The 22,447-nt window shown below is 35.3% G+C and overlaps 1 protein-coding gene and 1 long non-coding RNA gene across 2 annotated transcripts; both read right to left on the bottom strand.

The window, feature by feature from the left end:
• Positions 1 to 2,673: 2,673 nt before the first annotated feature.
• LOC126751188 (uncharacterized) lies at positions 2,674 to 14,068 on the bottom strand. The gene is made up of 2 exons (XR_007665856.1): positions 13,947 to 14,068; positions 2,674 to 2,936 (listed from the first exon to the last, which is right to left on the bottom strand). It is a non-coding gene; the product is annotated as an uncharacterized LOC126751188 (long non-coding RNA).
• Positions 14,069 to 21,401: 7,333 nt separating this feature from the next.
• Positions 21,402 to 21,881, bottom strand: LOC126758709 (uncharacterized). Its single transcript, XM_050473110.1, has 2 exons — positions 21,777 to 21,881; positions 21,402 to 21,590 (listed from the first exon to the last, which is right to left on the bottom strand). Exons 1-2 carry the CDS (start codon positions 21,879 to 21,881, stop codon positions 21,402 to 21,404), a joined length of 294 nt encoding a protein of 97 aa, XP_050329067.1.
• Positions 21,882 to 22,447: the final 566 nt, after the last annotated feature.

The raw sequence follows: 22,447 nt of genomic DNA, 5'->3' as shown, positions 1-22,447 counted from the left end.
CAATTATATATTCAGTTGAACTAACTTAACTCGAATCACCATAATTCAAAAAATAATTTCGAGTTAGTGAGACTTCAAATATATCACATACACTGACCGACATATTCGACAAAAGGTTTGTAAGAAAACCGAAAATCATTATACATATGCATTATAATGTAGTTTTTCCCAATACTACCTTGTATTAATATGTCACATACCAATTAAATGTTCGCGGAGATTCAGTAAGGTACTATCAACAATAATATGAAGTAAAGTCACCCGGATGTTATGAGTTGGTTATATAGGGACTAGATCAATAAACACTGTTATCGGTAAAACAAAACTCTCACCTTTTAATAGGGATAACTTACATTTTAGCTGACTTATGTATTATAAACTTGCCTGGAAGTTCGTTGTATTAGGTATGTGGGAGCTAAGGGAAGTATTGACACGATTCAACCCATTTTTGACACACAGACATACCATTTTCAGGAAATTTCTATTATGTATTATTAAATTATAAAGGTCAATTATAGGTACTGGGGTCAAAATATTCGATACCTAGGGAAAAATTTTCATTGTTGTTTCCGTTGAATTTTAACAAATTTTGGTCACAAACTGGAGTACTCTAATTGGATAATTCGTGAAAAATGTGATCCCGTTATATTAATTTCTTCTTGATTTTTATACCGCACGGTAAAAGAATCAAATGAAAATTAAAATTTTGTGATACATTTGTAAGGGAAGTATTCGTAGTTGTAGTCTGATTTCGCCAATTTTCACAATGTGAAATAAGAATGTTCGTTGAAATCGGGTCCTGAGATATGTGATTTTACATAAAAGTGTGCAGTGCCACGCCATTGTCCGCTGACTTATTATCCGATTTCATCCATTTTCACACTGTTAGTAAAAACTCTTATGGAAATTATCTTAAACGAATTTGGCTATTATAGCTCTAGAAGATATGTACATTAAACCTTTAAGAAGGTGCGGCCATGCCATATTTTTCAAACTTGTTAACCCCCCGTGCTTCTTGCTACTGCATTCCTCTGCGCAAAGTTACAGCTCCCTATCTTAAATTAGCGCAAAGTTATGGCACTTTATAGATTTTCGGTTAATGGCGATTGGTGTGCGTATCAGTGGTCCGATCACGCAAATGTACGAACTCGCATACCAAATTTCAATTTTTACTCAAGTTACCGACCGAAAAACAGACAGTCTCTTTTAACTTTTCTCATCATCCTGATCATTTATATACTTATATAACTATAATCCTATATCTAACTGGCTTAGTTTTAGGTAATACATAAGTACAACCGTTAGGTGAACAAAACTATTATACTTTGTAGCATCATGTTGTAAGAGTATAAATATTATAGATCATGACATATTAAAAATGGGCGAAACAACACTTAGAAATTATATCTATTAACAAACTCGGCGAGTGATTTTTTTTTATCAGCAGATAAAAGTTGTAAATCAACAGTGGTTAATGGTAAGCTGACATTTTAGTACTAAAATGCCATTTTCTCCCCATCATAATATATGTACATTTGTTTCGATTTATTCAAAGGCTTATATTCTCAGCAGCTGCGAGCGAAGGCACCACGGAACCATGGCCAGCCACTTCTACGATAAAATTTGTCAGAGACACTTATGAGGATTTCAGTAGGGCGTACATGTGCTAATTTTAACCTGCAAAATCATACAATCTATGCAGAAGTAACTATGCATAGGTACTTATATGCAACATACGATTGGGGTTTCAAAACTAAATATGTTTACATTACATTCTGCACAAGTTGTCGCCCCAGCGCTTTAAGCAACTGTAGTTAGTTCATGACGGGTCTGGTAACTTTTACCAAATTTTAAATTCAGATTTACCTTAAATTAAACTTAATATTTTCTCATCTGAAAATATCGCAGTGTAATGCCAAAGACACTTATATGGGATCCGTATTACAAAGTGTACTATAATAAAAGCTCAAGAAACTATGTATCAGCATAATGACACATACATATGTAGTATATTACGACATTGAATTTTATCAGCTGATGCGAGTGCGATGTGATAAATTTAAAAAAGTATAAAGCAGAAAAATGGATCTAAACGTATCAATTTAGCGTAAATTTGGCTATCATGGACTATTTTGGTTGGAAATGTATATTATGTTCAAAATACATATTTATACCCTGAAAAGTTAAATAAAAATTTGGCACGAGCACTAGCTCTATACAACTTAAACGACCGGAATAAAGTGCTTGTATTGACTTTTTCATATGACGATAAAAATTCACGTAAGGGATCCGTGTTTGTAAAGGATTTTATAGCTTCAGTGTAACCGAAGTTAACGTTTTTTCTCGTTGTTTGTTGTTGTAGTCTTTTATTAATTAATATTAAAAATAATTTTAGTGCCGTTTGTGTATAAAGATATGTATGCCATATAGCAGCAGTGATCGATTCCACCAATTAATGACTGAAGCCATACCTATAAGTTGGAAATAATTATCTCGTACGTCGTACACTTAGCTACCGAAACCAATCAAGAGTATTTTCGCTGACAGTGAAGACATCCGACTGTACCCACCGTCACCACCACTACTGTCAAATTCATTTAAAGTGGCGGCATTGTTGGGCTGCATGCTCCCAATGTCACCCGCTCCCGTCATTATTGTCTATAGTATTCAGTGTTTGCTCCGATTTGTGTGCCGTAATCACTTTTGGGCATGTAAGTGCCATATATGAGAATCTCTGCTTGTTTGTTTTTACTTATGAAGAATCTCGTGTATAGGTTTGTACCTTTCAGGATATCTTATTATTAACTATATTTGACTGCTTTGTTGGATTCAGTTTTACTGTAGTACACCCTCAGTCACACCGGTACAAATTGTACTTGGCTTATTATATGAAATCCACTATGCTCTTTGATCGCTTATTTAATTTAAGTTTTCCGCTGAAAGCATAAAACCAAAGTTTATAAAGTATAGGATGTGACATGGATTAAATATACATATCGTCACCTGAAATGCAAAATAACGTAACAACATTTTCGGAAATTTACAGTGGCATGAATTAAACACGACATAAAATGGAACAAGAGTGAAAAACAATTTTAATATTGGTTAAAACGGGTTCATATATGAGCGCAGAATCTGAAAATGTTGGACATATGTAATATTATGTTTGTAATTTGAAGTAGTGAATCATAAGCAATAAGACGCTCATTTTCGAATTTTTTGATGATACGTTATTTTGCATTTCAGGTGACGATATGTACATATGTATGTATTTAGGTATTTTATAGGTACAAAGTTAAAAAATGAAGCAAATTTGTAATTTCTATGCCTTCTTAACATTCATATGTTGACATTCAGACAGTTCATTTGGTTCCGTTCTATTCTACACGTGCTCTCATAAAAGAAGTTACCAAAATTTCGGAATCCCATTCCGCGTTTGTCATAATAAAACTCCCTATTCAAATAAAGATTTTAACTTTATTATATTTATTTGCACACAGGCATATACATATGTATGTAGTTGCAACATCTTTCTTTTGAAATAATTGCTGGTTGACTGCATACCATGTGAGTTACTTTAAACCGTTTTTGTTGGTGACTTTATAATGTCGGTTTCATTATTTACATATTCGCCATGCCGACTAATTTTTCTTTACTCTGTTGTACTGTTGCGGCAATACCGTAATGTATGCTCATGTTATGTATTGTATAAACTTTCAACATATCGAAAAAACTTTCAGTGCAATTTGATGGAAAAAGTTCTATCCGTAAGCTAGGCTGATGTACTTCTAAAGAGTGACACCACATCTTCGATTTGGGAACATCTATACGCCTGTCAATTTGCGTATGATGCGACGTTTACGCGAAGCTATGTGCGACTTTTCTAAGCCACTTCCGTTGGCAAACCACTTTTATAAATACTTCATGAGTGCCAGCTTGTTCTGCTCTATAAACGCTCATCATTTAGGATGGATGTCGCAACCAACTAAAGTTTAATAGCGTTTGTCACATGGTTGTTTCATTCAAATTGTAAGTTAAAGTTATTTAACTTAAAATATTCAATGCGTTAAGCTCACTCGCACTCCCAACTTTTTTAAAATTCTTTCACCGATTGATATTGGCAAACACTTCTTTTGCTCAATACCCTCTGATTGCATTTGAAAGTCAAATGCGTCTACATTGTTTGCGCATTATGCTTTGTGTTGGCAATGTTCAATTCCACGGAATATACCCTTCGAGAGTAAATGAGAATCTCTGCACACTTGTAATACATTCTCATTAAACCACCACGATTTGTATATGTATTTGTGTCTGTGAAATATTTATTTTGATGTATATTTATTCTCCTTAATAGCGGCGAAAATGTTTGCACATTTAAAAACTTTAGCAAATAACAGTAGATAATCACGACTTCCGGTCTTTGACCAAGTATCCTCTGGGTGGCCAGAAAGCATCCGTTTAAATGCGAACTAAAGTGAGAAGGCGAAACATCCCCTCCACAGGGGTTTGCAAGCAATTACCAATTTGAGGAACAACAAATCGGCGGGGCCGATGGATGGCCGACCGAGCTATTCAAGCATGGTGGCGAAGAACTGATAAGGAGCATGCATCAGCTTCATTGTTAAATATGGTCGGACGAAAGCATACCCAACGATTCGCATTTAAGCGTGCTCTGCCCAATCCATAAAAAAGGAGACCCCACAATCTGCGCCAATTACCGAGAGTTAAGTCTCCTAAACATCGCATATAAGGTTCTATCGAGCGAATTGTGTGAAAGAATAAAGCCCACCGTCAACAAACTGATTGAACCTTATCAGTGTGGCTTTAGACCTGGCTAATCAACAACCGACCAGATATTCACCATGCGCCAAACCTTGGAAAAGACCCGTGAAAGGAGAATCGACACACAACATCTTCGTCGATTTCAAAGCTGCTTTCGACAGCACGAAAAGGAGCTGCCGCAAAACTAATACGGCTGAGTAAACTGACGTTGAGCAATATCAAAAGCTCCATTAGGATCGGCAAGGACCTCTCCGAGCCGTTCGATACCAAACTGCAGAAGATAATCGAGAAGGTACAATCTTTCATAAGAGTGTACAGCGGCTGGCGTATGGCGATGATATTGATATCATTGGCCTCTACGCCCGCGTCGCTAGTTTTGCTTTCTCCAGACTGGATAAGGAAACAAGGCAAATGGGTCTGGCGATGAACGAAGGTAAGACAAAATATTTTCTGTCATCAAGCAAGCAGTCGTCGCGCTCGCTACTGAGCTCCCACGTCACTGTTGACAGTCATAACTTCGAAGTTGTAGATATTTTTATCTATCTTGGAACTAGCATTAATAGCAACAGCAATGTCTAAGTAGGTAATTGAGAAGTAAAGTCCTTTCTCGACGATCAAAGACCAAATTCTACAAATCACTCATAATTCCCGTCCTGCTATATGGTGCAGAGGCATAGACGATGACAGCATCTGATGAGCAGACGTTACGAGTTTTCGATACAAAAGTCCTGCGAAAGATTTATGGTTCTTTCCGCGTTGGCCACAACGAATTTCGCATTCGATGGAACGGTGAGCTATATGAGATATACGACGACAATAACAAAGGCCAGCGAATTAAAAACAGCGGCTACGCTGGACGAAAACACCCCAGCCCTGAAATTATTCGAAACAGCACCCGCCGTGGGAAGCAGAGAACAACTGGCGTCACGTTGCGAAAAGACGAAACGACTGGCGCGTAAAAAAGAAAAATCATTAGTTTACCATATTTCTGAATGGAATACGGCCCGTAATGTAGACGGGGCATAGACGGGGCATACCATATAACGACTGTTGCAGAAACTCTCAAGAGGTAGAAGAAGAAAAGTCTATGGAACAACTTCTATGCAACTATCGGTGGTAATAGAGTTAGGTGATTTTAGACCCGGTAATTTCACAATGAGCCTCTTAAAGCTCTGGATGTACGTCCCTAGCGACAACATATCTACTATCTGCTCTTATGCAAATTGAAGAGTCAAATTCAGTGAACATTTCAGGTACTACGTACATATATTTAAAGCTCAGAAGAAGCAGTGCATTTACAGTTCCATTTCATTTGTACTTTAAACATATTTAATTTCGTTTTATCACTTTGTTTTTCACTGACATTGGTTTAATTAAAAACATAATTGCTTATAAATGAGTGTCGCATAGTAATTTCATAGCCTTTATGAAATTCCCGTAGTAATAGTTTTACAAGCTGTTTGCTCTCGTTATTTACATATTCATAACACTTCAGCGATAAAAAAACATCGGTTTTCTCCAAATCTACTGATACACTCTATTTTGATATCTCTAGTCTTCCATATCGAATATTGTATCCCTATTACGATTTAAAGCTCGACTCATCTTAGTTGTAGTTTAATCAACTGCATATCAACTATAGTTTTCCTCCTCTTATTTTACAATGATAATTTTTCAAGAAGTACTGTAAGAATTTGGAATAGCAATTGCCAATAACAGATTTTTAGTATTTAATTAGGTTTTGATTTAGTAAATCGTAACAAGGAATAGTAGTATATGAATATATTATATATTATAAAACATTCGTATTCAACATATTCTAGTTTTCAAAGAACCTCGGAAAGTAATTGGACTGATTTTCTTCCGCCGCGACTGTACTTCAGAGCGCACCGATTGGATTCGGTAGTGGGCCGATCAGCACAAACCTTTTCACGCGACGAGTTTCTGGGAGTGGTGCAAGCCGAAAATGCAGCATTCGTTAGAGCATAGGGACGCGATTAAGTTCTGTGTTAAACTCGGTAAATCTGCGACAGAGACGTTTGATATGAGCAAGCAGACTTACCCAGATGTTGCTTTAGGAAGAAGTGGTGTGTTTCAGTGGCACCAGGCCTTTTTGGCGGGCCGGGAAGAGGTTGCTGATGAAAACCGTATTGAGAGACCTGCTACTTCCACAAACACCGCCAATGTGACTCAAGTGCGCAAAGTTTTGAACTCGGACCGTCGACTAAGTAATCATTTAACTGCTCAAATATTACTTTTATCAAAATCGGTGGTTCATGACATTGTGACGAAGCACTTGAACATGATCAAGGTGTGCGCGAAGATGGTCCCAAAATGCTCACTGACGACCAGAAATTGCGGCGAGTGGAAGTGTGCCAAGAAAATTTAAGCATGTGTGAAAGTAATCCCCAATTTTGGAATACCGTAATCGCAGGTGACGAGTCATGGATATTTGAGTATGATTCCGAGACAAAGAGGCAATCTTCCTTTTCTTTTGACAGGACGGAGGGATCCAAGCAGCATACACCTCGGCTCTCAAGGCTATTCCGGAGAATTTTTAAAGTTTTTTAAAGAATTGTAACGATTGGTTTAATACATTTTTTAAATCGACTCAGTCCTATTACTTTTCGGACAAACCCTGTACATAAAGTATTCAGTATCTAATAATTTAAGTATATTAGGATCAAAGGATCAAACTGGATCAAAACAAACGTTTTTGATTGTACAGTGTATGACAGCGCTCTGCAATATTCACCCGCGATATAAATTCTGTTGGACGCCTGTTTATTATTGATGACTCATTGCTTTCGTGCTCTTTTGCAGTGCTCGACGTATGGATGTATATGATTTGTATATACTCAGGTACATAACGCGTAAATATGATTAAGTGTAACAACAAAAGCTGTCAATTAGTAATCCTTTGCTTATTCCTTGACACGTCCATGAGATAGACACAGAGGCACGTGCTCAGTTGCGGTTTCAGGTGGTCACAATGTTGATTACTGTAGGTATGTGTAAAGTGACACATTAGTTCAAAAAGAAACGGTTATTGCTATCACTGCATTTTTCTATTATTAGTCAAACGCCAAATACTAAAGGTGTTCAGATTAGATACAAAATCTAAAGTTATTTGTCAAATGATCGTCCTCATAAAATCGATGAATATTTACCATAAAAGAAAGATTATATCTCTTATAGAAGTTCGGCAACTCTCTAATTACAATACTGAACAAACAGCACGTACAGCTACACCTGTAACCTTTTGACATTTAAGTAAATAGTCATGGCTTGACACCTACAGCCCATGACTAAAACACAAAATATTCTGCTTGTTAGGAAATTTTTACTAACATTTTCGGTTTTATCAATCCAAAATAACCAAGAAACAGCCTCTATATCGCAGTTACGCAGTGCCATTAGACCCTCTTATCTCTATCTTAAAATGATCACGGAATCTCCAATTCAGTTATATCTCATATGATTCGTAATAATTATAATAATTGCCACTACTTGGTAATTTCGTATAACTACTAATCAACATTGTACGCCATAGCAACAATTGTGATAGCCAACCTATTATTAATTTTGTAGTTGAATCGATTTTCAAGGCCCCTTTCACAGCACTCAATGATAACTTAGCCTGAATAATATCCGTTATTATTATGATTCGTCATAAAACAAAGAAGTACGTTTGTATGTAATTGCACTCTCTTTGCCTTGCTTATTGGCCTTTAGTTGATAATTTTGACTTTGCTGTTCACTGATTATTCGCATTAATTTGTGTTTAATATGGGTCTGCGCCGAACAATTAGAGTTGAGTTGGCAAATGTGATTTGTACTATTGCCAACATTTTCTTTATACTCATCCTAATAGCAAATTATACACTGTATAACTAATATTTTCGGTCATGGAACGAAATCTACGTATTACTAAGTACTGTGTATATATAACAGAAAATATAATAAGCATACATTTAGTCTATGTATACATATACAATATACATATTACTAAACTAAGCACTCAGCAGGGACGAAATTCCATCAATAAACCAATATGAATTGACCAAGTGAATGTAGTTGACCAAACGAATGTAGAGTTGACTTGATGAAAATGAAACAAATTTAATCTAGCTCAACGGAAACTTAAATAAAACAGACTATAGAGAAAATTTACCTCAAAATCGAGCATAGTCTGTTATGTACTTTTATCATAAATATCTCATATCGTAGTTTCGAGCTAAAGCTTTCTGCGAGATTACATTGTGGCACTTTTTAACTTCACTAAGGATTTAGTTCCACGTTGCTTTGTTATGCTTTTAAATGTAACGCTGCTACAGTAAATGAAATTGAACGACTTGCCTAGATTGCACTTGAAATTTCAACAACACCCAGAATAACATGTGAACGAAAGAGGCAAAAATTTAGAAGAATAGGAGAGGTAAGTGTGAGTATCAATAAATAAGTGAGCAACAGGGTGTGTCATTACACGCGTTTATATGTAAACGTTTTAATCTCGTAGTTCAATTGCACCTATAACTGCCGGGAAGTTCTGGGAATATCTCATAAAATATATACAAAATATTGAAATATTTCTCGGTAAGTATTGTAAATATCTTAAATATTCTTTATACGCAAATGTCTACCCTCAAATCAATTAGCCTTCCCCTACGGTTGTACGAATGACCTAAAACTAAGCGAGATAGATATAGGATTATATATCAACGGAGTTGAAATCCGGCTGACTGTCTGTCTGTCCGTTCTTCCGTTCGTCCGTCTGTCCGTGCAAGCTGTAACTTGAGTAAAAACTAAGAATGCTTGATGAAACTTGAGTCATACATATGTTCCTTGTTAAAAAAGTAGGTTTTCGTAGATGGACGTAATCGGACCACTGCCACAAATTTTTTAAAATCTAATAATCTTAATATAAAACGTTTTTAAATTCCATTTGACACTTTCGCTTTCCAGTATATGAATAATGAATTCACATATTTCGGCCAATATATGAGTTATCATAATAAAATTGAGAGAAAGAAAGAACTAGTGTACAAATGTATTGTACCGTTATAAGGGTACAATACATTTGTTCTTATAATGAATAAAATCGAGTGAAAACTTGTCCTAGACTTCATATAACTAACAAGTCTTATATACCGGAAGGTACTTCCCGGCCTTTGATCTTTGCCAGTGGCAAGAGTAAAAAATTTTCTGTTATAATCAAATTTAGCCATTTTTTACTTTTCATACATACATATGTAAATTAAAAACTCCGTTTAGTTCTCGTGGGCAACTACGGGCAACTGCCCGTGAGCAACTCCCGTGGGCAACTCCCTGTGGTCAACTGCCTGTGGTCAACTGCCTCGTTTTCTTTATTATGTTTTCTTATATACATTATTTTGCTTAAGTCTAGATACAAATATTTATCTTACATTCTAGGAAGTATATCTACAATCCACTTGAGATATGACATATGGTACAAGTGGAAAGATTCATCTTACAATCTATTAATTATATTTTGGGACCACCTAAGGTGGACAGTATTAGCAAAGTACACATAATGTTTCAATACGGACCATATGGGTCGTAAGTGTCATGTTACATATTTATGACAGATGAAGAATATGTTCATGTAATGTGAACTGGTGGTATTAACTTGTATGTATATTTTCGTGTATTAAAGGGCTTAAATAATCCTTCGGATTGGACAAACAATCGCCACCAGCTGCTAACTCAATTGAGCGAATAAAATTCGTCGAACGTGTGCACAAATAAATTAAATTCATGAAGCAGCGATGTCAAATGGATAATAAAGTCATAGAGTTATGACGGTGATTAAAGTGGAAAAATGAGCACATTGCGCGCACTAAGCAAAAATTTGCCAAGAAGAAAGCAAAATAATAGTATTCTGCAAATGAGCAATAACGATCTTGTGATCTAGGGAGGCAAAGAAAGCAATCTGCCACATATGTATGTAAGTCATGGCAGTAAACTTTCAGCAATTACATTTTCTTCTTCTTTGGTAGTGGACTGTCAGAAGCAATTGTTATTTACGACAGGAAACTAATTGACGTGAGATTACTGCATAAACAAATCACAATTTCTTTAAATTATTTTCTACTTAGTGTGGAAATTTCATACACGGTAGTGGTCCATTGGAGGTAAGCAGACTTATTCAAGTGCATATACTACGGGTCGTATTTTTAAAGGATGGGGAATAAGAAAAGTTAGTTAAGGGATAAGTTAGAAGAAGATAAAGAAAACTTAAATCGTTAAAAATTTACTTCAAATTCAAGTTTTATATATAACATAATTGTATGAAAACAAAATAATTGGGTTAAGGTTTCACCCATTTGCAATATTTTGAAAAATAAATAACATATCCAGTAATCGAAACATAAAAGAATTCTCTCTTTAATTAATTTCACAAGTTTATTGATATTTCAGCAAAGATTCAGGCAAAGTCACTGGGGTACTTATTAAAAATTAAACCAAGGCTTCTTCGTAACTGCTATATATTCACAACGGTACGTATATATCCCGTTATTACAGTATTAGGCACAATTCCGATTTCTTTGGCGCCGCGATTTGAAGGTACCGCAAACGCTTAGTTTACGAGATATTCGATCTTAAAGTTCAAAAATTCCCAAAATTCGAACATTTCAACAAGCTATTTTACCACATTAAACACACTTTACTCACATTTTTCACTTCAAAGTAATTAAATTAAACTATAAACTTTTAAATAAATCCACATTTTACACTTTTAACAGTTTTTTTACCGAAGAAATCTTTATTTTAAAAATTACATTTTCCACTCGTAGTGAACATCATGTGTGTGCTAAAAATTACGACGATTTGGAGCGCTGCCATGTGATAATAAGGAGATTCGCTGAAATTCCTTTTTTCCCAAAAATTCCTGTATGCATTCATATGGATATGTTCTTTATTTGATTTAAAAAACAAATAAGTAATATAATATAGTAATCTATATATATAAAAGAATGTTATGTTAGTTACACCATTTATAACTCAAGAACGGCTGAACCAATTTGGCTGAAAATTGGTGGAGAGGTAGCTTAGAACCAGGGTGAGGACATAGGAGACCTTTTATCTCTTTATGTCAAAGTTTAATACAACTCATAAATACAAAAATTATATTTTAAATAATAAGCATTAGTTCAAAATTCATGTTTGTAGGAATCATTTGAATATATGTATGCGTACAATTTTAAACAGAGTTTTCTCAAAAATAATACGATTGCTAAATATGTGGAATAGAAGAAAAGAACTGCAACCAAATACGCAGTGAAATAGTTATAAGTGGCTCAGTATTCAGCCGTCGAGTACGTATTATACCACGTGCATCCCAAAAGACTGATGTCATAACCTTTCCTGCCGCCTTTTTCGTTTGTCCACGCCTGAGAACCGGTTCATCAGGTTCATCATGTGCAGTCCACCACAATGACTGTCGATTGTACTCCAGTGGGAAATGTTGGATCTATATTTCTATCACTGACGAAAAATTTCGGCTTTCTTCCGATTAGAGAGCACTGAAACACTTCTCAGAATCAGTTATTCGTTGTTTTTGTTGGATTATGAACATGCGAGGCACCTACTTTGCTCATTTCGCCTGTTTCCAGCTTAGCAAATATCTTTTCAACGGAGGATTTCCCTGAGCCCAAATTAAACAGTATTTTCCCCAAAGAAACAATGCTTTATTAACACACGAAATGCTTTATGATCCATTTTTTTTTGTAAATAAGCACAAGTTGCTTCACAAAAAGGCTATATCTCATTAAGTAATAGTTTTAGTCCAACTAATAGAAAACATATAGATGGTAGTTGTAGTATTATTTATGTATCAGCCACAGTGAAGCGTGGACGGGTCCTCTAGTATTATATAATAATATTATATATATTGTCATATACTAGACCGCCTACGCAGAAAGGAGTACTACGCGAAAGTACTTCAGGCACATAAATCACATATTACACATACATATGTAGAAAGTATTTTTTTTATAGTTAATATAGAAAAAAGAATCACGCGAAAAAACAAACAAAGAAAAATTGTTAAAAATCCTACAAATTTGCTGTTTAAGATGTGGCAAGGCTCGTTTTCCTCATACTTGTATCAACGATATGCTAAGTGATTTTTAAGTTAATAAATTTAGGTAAAATATAGCAAAATAAAAGTGAAATGTGAACTTATTTCAATGTTTAGAGTGTATATTTAAATATACAGAGTGAAAAACGGGGAAAAAATAGTGAAACATATAAAAATACCATGTGTTGTTGTGCAAATTTTTGAACTTTTAATCATGAATATTTTAAAAAATAAAAGTTATTTTTATATTATTTTTGGATATTTCTTCTCTGGAGAAGCTCCCCTATCCGCACATACCCTATTTACGGAAACTCGGTTTTTTTACCCCTCCGCCAAAGTAATCGGAATCGTGCCCAGTATTACATTGTGCAAATGAGTAAAGCCGTACTTAGGCTTTATAACGTATATGTATATCGGTCAATATTTAAGATATCTTAATTTTTTCCACGATAAAAACATCACGCAGACATCATACAAATTGTGCGAGAAAAGGGTTAGTAGTGAAAGTTGCTTGCTTTTTTACACTGGCAGATAGCACATACATATGTAGTTGCTTGAACTCAATAAAATTTTGAACTTTCTCTCTCCTTGTACGAGTACTTGCGCATAAATTATGAATTCACTAACTGTTAATAAAAACAAATTTAACATGCAACCTTTTTAACACCTCGAAGTATTTTTTCTTTTATATCAAAAAAATATTTTCTGTACAGAAAAGAACACTGCGTCAGTTTTTAATATTTGGATAGCAAAAGACATAGTGACACTGCAGAGTATTTTTCTTAAGCTTTTGACAGCAACACCACTTCACAGCACTTAACCTCGCTGACATGAAAGCGCAAACTTTAAGGCACCGGTGCGTGCGAGAGGCTTCGCATATACTTACATTTTCAAATCATTTTTAAATTATAGCAACATTTAAATTTTTTAAAGTCATTTTTAGTTTTTTTATGCAAATCTTTATTTATTCATTCATTTTCCAAAGAACTTTTCCATTCACACTTTCACACATGCCTTAAATAAATACTTGTTCTTTCTTGTTAGAAACATCCATTCTTACTTTCTTTAACTAACGGATAGCTTTTCCATAGACTACCTTCTTCACAATCGCATTGCTAAAGTTCTACCGACATACTGAATCGTCATTGAATCGCTTCTTGTTTTGGCGCACCGTGGCGAATGTGAAAATATGGCTTCTGCCGACGTCGGAGTCAACGTACTAAAGCTACTCCTAAAGGCAAAAAGTAGTAGTAAAAAAGGTACTTAAATATAAAGAGGAGAAAATAACTGGTGTTGGTGTTGAAAATAAAAGTGGTTTGCTGAGTGAAGAGTTCTTTATATTTCTCTTCTATTTATATATATCTACAAACATATACACACTTGCAATTTGCAATTCTCTTGCAGATAGCAATCTCTTATTTACGATAATCATATATACATATTTATATAATTTCTGAACCAAACCAATGTCGGTTGTTTACTGGATGTGGAATGTAAATCTGAATAAAACACTCAATTTCAGCTCATTCGTCCAACTCAACAATTTAGTGTCTCTCTTAAAACCGCACTATCTCTTTGCTCTCTTGAGCAATAGTGTAGCTTAATATGTTGTCTATGTTGTATGTTCGTTATTTTGTAAACAAAATTTTTGCAACAGCTACAAGTATGTATCAGAGACCTGCACGAGTAATTAAAAAAGTAACATGTTAGCAAGCGGCGATGCCGATGCGGCGAATACACGCTACGTAACGGTACTTTGGCATCGTGGGTATCGGCATCGCGGCATCGCCGATTACTAACATGTTACTCAATTAGTATTGTGCGCGAAGAAAAGAACTTTTTTATTTTTAATTCGTTGCTTATTTTGATCGAAATAGCGAAATATATTTAATTTATTTTTGTTTATTGAATTAATTTATGTTTAAATGAAGAGAATTTTATTAATTTTTTCCTAATATAAGGTAAATACGAAAGAAAAATCTCAAGAATTTGCTTTTATGTATGTTGTACTTCGTTTCATTTGCCATTGACGATACCAGATAGTAATCGTACGATGCCACGATGCCGCGATGCCGATGCGCATTGTTACCTTCGCATCGTGGTAATCGTCAGAAGTGTTACTTAGTAACGTAATCGTACGATGCCTACCTTAATCGTGCAGGTCTCTGGTATGTATATATCCATTTTGTAAATAGTATACAATATATTGTACGAGTGCATTTGTTGCACTGCCCACTTATTGCACGCTGCCTTTGCCGGAGTATTAAAAAGGAGTTCTTGCACTTTTTGACTTGAAATATACCCAAAATAATTTATTTAAAAGATTATTGTACATTGTAAGAAGCGATAACTCAATAAATAACAGGGTCTGAGGCATTAAATTTCATAAACCTGGTGTTAAGAAAGGCTTCATAGAAGCTTGTATATTCATGGGACAATGTGGCCCATGTTCAGGTGAAATCCTATATCTCAGGATTAATTTTAACAAAATTCGATACATGATATAATGTTGCCATAGTTATCGCTAAGCGGGAAAACTAGCGAAATCAGAATAAAATCCCGCTAACTTTCCAAATAATAAAAAAAAAATAACGAGAATAGTTGAAATCCGGTTGACTGTCTGTCTGTCCGTCCGCCGGTCCGTGCAAGCTGTAATTTGAGTACAAATTGAGATTTCTAATGACACGTGGTATGTGGGTTGCTTAGTACAAAGAAAAAACGACTTTGTAGGTGGGCTTAATCGAACCACTGCCACGCTCACAAATCGCCATTATCCGAAAACCTATAAAGTGCCATAGCTAAGCACTTAATTAAAATATAAAGGTGTAATTTTGGTACAGGGAATTGCAGTGGCAAGGGGCAGCTGTGAGAAAAATATTTTGAAAAAGTGGGCGTGGCCCCGCCCGTAACAAGTTTAAAATACATATATCCTAAACCACTTAAACTATAACAAACAAATTGTTAAAAACTACTAAAAGCGCGATAAATGGGATGTCAAAAAAGTCTTGCGGTATTTTCGCTAGTTGGCGCTGAAAGCGCGTAGTTCTGGTTTTATTCGCCGCATCGGGTCATGCTATACCTTTTTGGAAAGCTCATTTCACGCGCTAACACGTTGTTTAATTGATTGTCGTTGCTTTTAAGTCGTTCGTGAGTTATAGCGTCGCAAACATGGAGCAAAATAAAGAGAAAATGCGGCATATTTTACAGTACTACTACGATAAAGGCAAAAATGCATCTCAAGCCACCAATAAAATTTGTGCAGTTTATGAACCCGATACAGTTTCCATTTCCACCGCACAACGATGGTTTCAACGTTTTCGTTTTGGTGTAGAGGTGGTCGAAGATGCGCCATGCTCCGGAAGGCCTGTCGTCGAAAATTGCGATAAAATCGCTGAATTGGTCGAAAGAGACCGGCATAGTAGCAGCCGTAGCATCGGTCAAGAGCTGGGCATGAGTCATCAAACCGTTATAAACCATTTGAAGAAGCTTGGAGTCACTAAGAAGCTCGATGTATGGGTACCACACGGATTGACGCAATCTTTGACCGTATCGACGCATGCGAATCGCTTCTGAATTGCAACAAAATCGACCCGTTTTTGAAGCGTATGGTGACTGGCGATGAAAAGTGGGTCACTTACGATAACGTAAGGCGCAAACGGTCATGGTCGGAAAGCGGTGAAGCGACCCAGATGGGGGCCAAGCCTGGATTGACGGCCAGGAATGTTCTTCTGTGTGTTTGGTGGGATTGGCAGGGAATAATCCACTATGAGCTGCTCCCCTATGGCCAAACGCTCAATTCGGACTTTTACTGCCAACAACTGAACCGCTTGAAGGCAGCACTCATGCAGAAGAGGCCATCTTTGATCAGCAGAGGCCGAATTGTCTTCCATCAGGACAACGCCAGGCCACACACATCTTTAGTGACGCGCCAGAAGCTCCGGGAGCTCGGATGGGAGGTTCTTTTGCATCCACCGTATAGTCCGGATCTCGCACCAAGTGATTACCACCTGTTTCTGTCCATGGCGAACGCGCTTGGTAGTCTGAAGTTGGCCACAAGAGAGTCCTGATAAAATTGGCTCTCCGAGTTTTTTGCCAATAGGGAAGCGAGCTTCTATGAGAGGGGCATTATGAAGTTGGCATCTCGTTGGGAACGCGTCATCAAACAAAACGGCGCATATTTGACTTGAATCGCATTATTGTAACCAATTTTATGAACAATTGAAAATTCAATAAAAATACCTCAATACTTTTTTGACAACCTAAATAACGGAATAAAACTTTGAATAATGTCTTAAGTGTGTGTCACTATGTAACCAAATACAACAAAAACTGTTCAAGCCCCTAGGTGCGGAATATTTGGACCCCAGTACCTATAGTTGACTTTTGATCAAAAATATCGGCCAATGAAAATTAATCGGACCAATACCTCCATTCGCTCCCATATATTAATATAAAGATTTTCGAACTTCTGGATGACTTTGTACCGCATACCATATATCGGAAAATATGTCAGTTATACCAATGAAAATAAGAGAGCGTGTTTGACTCATAACATTGTATCTTCATGCCTAAAATAGATGAAATTGAGCGAAAACTTGCCCTAACTACTATATAACTAATATCAGAATTGTCGAACATCCAGCAGACTTTACTCTATATGATTGGTTTTACACCTTAAAGTATTTCCCTGGCTTTGATTCTTGCAAGTTGCAAAAGTATAAAATGTTCGGTTGCTCCCGATCTTAGCCCTTCTTTACTTGTTACATATACATTGTTTGCTAGTCTAATGCATTGCGTATTGTTCTACTCTACCATTTCCAATCTCTAGCAATTGTTGGGAATATTTGTAGTGGTGAAACAATTTGCGATTCTTCCCGCATATTAATGGCCAATCAGCATTTCGCCATACGAATGCTTTGAACGTGCATTTATTTCGTCGGCGAAAGTAGATCGATGAATGACCGACACGGTCTATGCGAAATCATCAGACTACCGAAAAGCTTATCGTTGCCGTTTAAATTTTACATTGTTCTGTACAATGCGTCAAGTGGCTGAGCTATTTTGTATACATACATATGTATAGATATGTATTCGTGAAACTATCAATGATTGTGTAAGATTTTCTCGTTTACTTTTAAATCTTATTTCCATTTTAAATAATAAAAATCTGAAAACAAGGAACGAAATAACACATATATTTATAATGCCCCTTTTGTTTTGAAGAATAAGGATTCAACGAAGTAAACAGAGAGAAACTTTCCGAAAACATATCTTAATGTTTCCTCTGCTAGAAATCAGAAGTAATCCACCATCAGGTGCCGATCTCACGAATTTTAATACCTTTCTTCCAGCATTTTTAGATCCTGGTGAAAACACTCTCCCTGTTCCTCACTATAATTCCGTACATTATCCGAAAATTAATAGAGAAGATTGCAAAAATAGTATAGTTGATGTATTTTCTATTTGGTGCTTTATGGTTACTTAGGGAATTTTCGGCAATCTACACAAAACCTTTTTAAAGCTTCTTGGATTAGCTTGTTTCTCACGGCATCCCCATGGCTTTTGGAACCTAAAAAGAAGTTGAGTGGAATACGACATTTTGACATGACATGATGATTGTACTTGTATGCGCGAAAAATGTTGTGCAAAACTCTAATCATGACTGGAAAAATAAACTATACAACTATATTGATCACAATATAATATTTGCAGCATTATAATTTAGTTGTATTTGTGCATGCAGAGCAAATATTAACACGTATCCAGCAAAAATGGTACGTAAGTTTTTCACAAAGGTTATACTCGTAAAAATTGGTCCAAACTTGGAACTGATTTATAAATTATTTTCATACCCTCGCAACATTTTGTACAGGGAGTATAATTGTTAATATACAAATAAAAAGACTGAATTTTTTTTAATTTCATTTCAAAAATCTTAGAAATGTTATTTTATCTTTCTCTCTTCAAACGTTCAAAAAAATTAAATGACAATGACGGTTGTTACCACGGAGGGCAAGATTACAAAAGTGCATAATATCTTATTAATACGCGACATAATCGAGATAGTTGGTATATCAAAAGATCGCGTACAACATATCTTATATGAAATATAGAGCACGAGTAAGCTGATTACGATTACTACGAGTAAGAAAACTATGTTTAAAGTGTTGTAGTACTAACTATTTTATTAGTTATTTCACATTAAAAAAAATGTTCATATTATAACTCAACTTCTCAATATATACATATGTATATTTCTTAACAAAACACTAAAAATAGCACTTCTGTTAAAATATGCATTAATATAGGAAAAGCATATATGGTATGTATTATAATAAATTGAAAACGGCATCACTTAATTTAATTTATGGTAGCTGTCATTATTGATTCAAAAAGCCACTACACCATTTTGTCACATTTAATATACCTCAACCTACTTTATCCCATCTACTATACTGGAATTTATGATATTAATATTTATATAGGAACAATGTACCAAAATTGTTTCTATGTTGCCTACCCAAGTCAACATTTAGATAGTGCTTATGTTAACAATGTATGGCTTGGAGGCAAAATACTCTGTTTATGCACACATAAGAATATAATATCTTTATCGCTAACATGACAAGGCGATGAAGTACAAGCGAACAAAAGATATGAGACCTTGATGTACTAAACTAAAAGCGAAGTTTTTGCAGAACTTTTATGTACTTTGTCTTCGTATGTGTACTTATTAATTTACATATTGTATATACCTACAGGTATGTGTGCAGAAAGTAAGTTTGTGTAAAACTATTCTGAATGCCAAGGAGATGTTTAATAATATGTATGACCCAACAGTACTATATATTAAACAGCTTTGCAGAAATTTGAGTAATCTCTGGCAGAAGTATAATTCGAAATTTCACGTGAAAGCTTTAAATATTTTTGTATGAGTTTGAAAGCATGCTTTGTTGAATTTAAATATGGATTTAAAATGATCTGCGATAATTGATATTAGCTGGACTAACCAATTTATGCCTAGGTGCCGTCCGGCGTTCTCTTTCATTATTGTTTCGCGTTTTCAATTTTACTTAAGTATGACCTGTAAAGAAATGTACAGACAGACTAAGAAACTATGGAAACTAAATAACTACTGTGAATATCTTGAGTAATTGAAAAGAAGTTAAGTTCAAATTATATATCAACAAGAACGGCAGGGCCAAGGGAAATACATATGTACCTTAAGGTGCAAAACATCAACCAGAGGATGGGAATCAAAGTAAGTTTATATACATATTTTGCATAATTTTGTTAGAGTAACGAAAATAATTATGTGTAGGTATGGGAATTTGGGTATTTCGTTCAATCTCACATATTACAGTGGAATCTGTTTATTATGACATCGAAAGGAATTGACAAACACGTCATAATAAGCGGACGTCATACAAAGCGTTTTGTGAAACGAAAAACTTTTTTTATGTAAATATGTATGTACTTAAGTATTTTATTACAGAAACATAGTAATTAAATATGTATACATACATATTCAATCAAAATCAAAATTGCACGTAATCAGCACATTATGTATAACACATACAAGTGTATTTTTCACTGCAAGTAATCTGTAATTTTTGTCTGCTTTTCAATATTGCTGTGAACAAATCGTGATAATAATTGCTGCTTTTAATGCCTCTTCTGCGGTAGGTAATGGTTCTTCCTCGACTTCCTCTTCCCCATCACTTTCGAGTTGTTTCTTAGCACTAATGTTCTGTACGATATTTTCATCGGTGGGTTCTTCGAATGTGAGGAGAGCGCTATCGACGTCAACATAATCTTCTCACATTTCCGGTGGTGCTAAAGAATCTTAATTTAGGTTTCGTGACCACAAAGATAAAGGAATGTCATCTTCTTCATCGAATTCATGTTCTGATATTTGAATAGGTAAACCGTCGTGGCTTTCAATGAATCCTGCATGTTTGAAACAGTTACGAATGGTACTTTGTGACATTTTATTCCAGGCATCATTAACCAGCATAATTGCATCTAGCACCGTTATTTTTGTAGAAGAGTTGTTTTCATTAGCTTCAAGACAGTTAATCATTTTGAGCACAATGTTCTTCCTAAAACTCGTTTTGAGTGATCGTATTATTCCCTGATCCATTGGCTGTAGTATGATGGTGTTGCATTCGGCGGAAGGAATCGCAAGTGTTATAGACTTTAAATTAGTAACATTTGGATGCGCCGGGCAATTATCAACCAGCAATAGAATCTTTTTCTTCTTCTTCACCATATCACGATCCCAATCACGAAGCTATTTTTCAAAAAGTTCTGACGTCATCCAAGCTTTACGATTGTTAGCATAATTGACAGGTAATGATTTGACACTTCTAAAACATCTTGGTTTTTGTGACCTTCCAATAATGAGCAATTTCTTTTTCTCTGTGCCACTCATATTAGCTGCCAATTATTAACTTACCTCCACTACAATTTTCACCTTTAAATTCCAGTTTCATCAGCTTTAAATATCTCATCATCAGAAAATTGTCTTCGTAAATTCGGCAGATATCAACCAGTTTGTTGTTGAATTTTGATCAACAGATGAAGATTCACCGACAATTTTTCCCGCAACAATGTTATGTCGAACTTTAAAACGACTGATCCAGCTTGCAGAACAATTGAAGTCGAGAACACCAAAACGCGCGGCAAAACCATTTGCCTTTTCCTGTAGCATAGGGCCGCTGACAGGTATTCCTTTGTTTCTCATGTTTTAACTGAACTGAATTAATGCTTGATCAACATTTTCTTGTAGTGATTTTCGAAGCCACTTCGGTTTCAAAACATTTGAATTGAACCATTGCTTAATGCGGTTCTTGTTTTTAAAAATCATTGAGATTGTCGAATGACCCACTCCAAATTCCTTTGCGAGACATGAGTTAGATTCTCCATTTTCTAATCTGCATATTATTGCACCTTTCTCCTCAATTGTAAATGCTTTACGTCGTTGTGATGACATTTTTTCACAGTAACAAACAAAAAACAAGTAAGGAAGGGCTAAGTTCGGGTGTCACCGAACATTTTATACTCTCGCATGATAAAGTGATAATCGAGATTTCATTATACGTCATTTACATATTTTTCAAATACAGTATTTTTGTAAAGTTTTATTCCGCTATCATCATTGGTTCCTAATGTACTATATATTATACAGAGAAGGCATCAGATGGAATTCAAAATAGCGTTATATTAGAAGAAGGCGTGGTTATGAACCGATTTCACCTATATTTCGTACATGTCATCAGGGTGTTAAGAAAATATTATATACCGAATTTCATTGAAATCGGTCTAGTAGTTCCTGAGATATGGTTTTTGGTCCATAAGTGGGCGAGGCCACGCCCATTTTCAATTTTTAGAAAAAGCCTGGGTGCAGCTTCCTTCTGTCATTTCTTCCGCAAAATTTAGTGTTTCTGACGTTTTTTGTTAGTCCGTTAACGCACTTTTAGTGATTTTCAATTCCATTTTTGAACTGTATATGGAAATGCCTGAAGAAAACGACTCTGTAGAGTTTGGTTGACATAGCTA

Source organism: Bactrocera neohumeralis, chromosome 2, assembly GCF_024586455.1.
Source record: "Bactrocera neohumeralis isolate Rockhampton chromosome 2, APGP_CSIRO_Bneo_wtdbg2-racon-allhic-juicebox.fasta_v2, whole genome shotgun sequence".
NCBI lineage: Eukaryota > Metazoa > Arthropoda > Insecta > Diptera > Tephritidae > Bactrocera > Bactrocera neohumeralis.
Note: the sequence above shows the minus strand (reverse complement) of the source record. Positions and strands in the feature narration are given on the sequence as shown.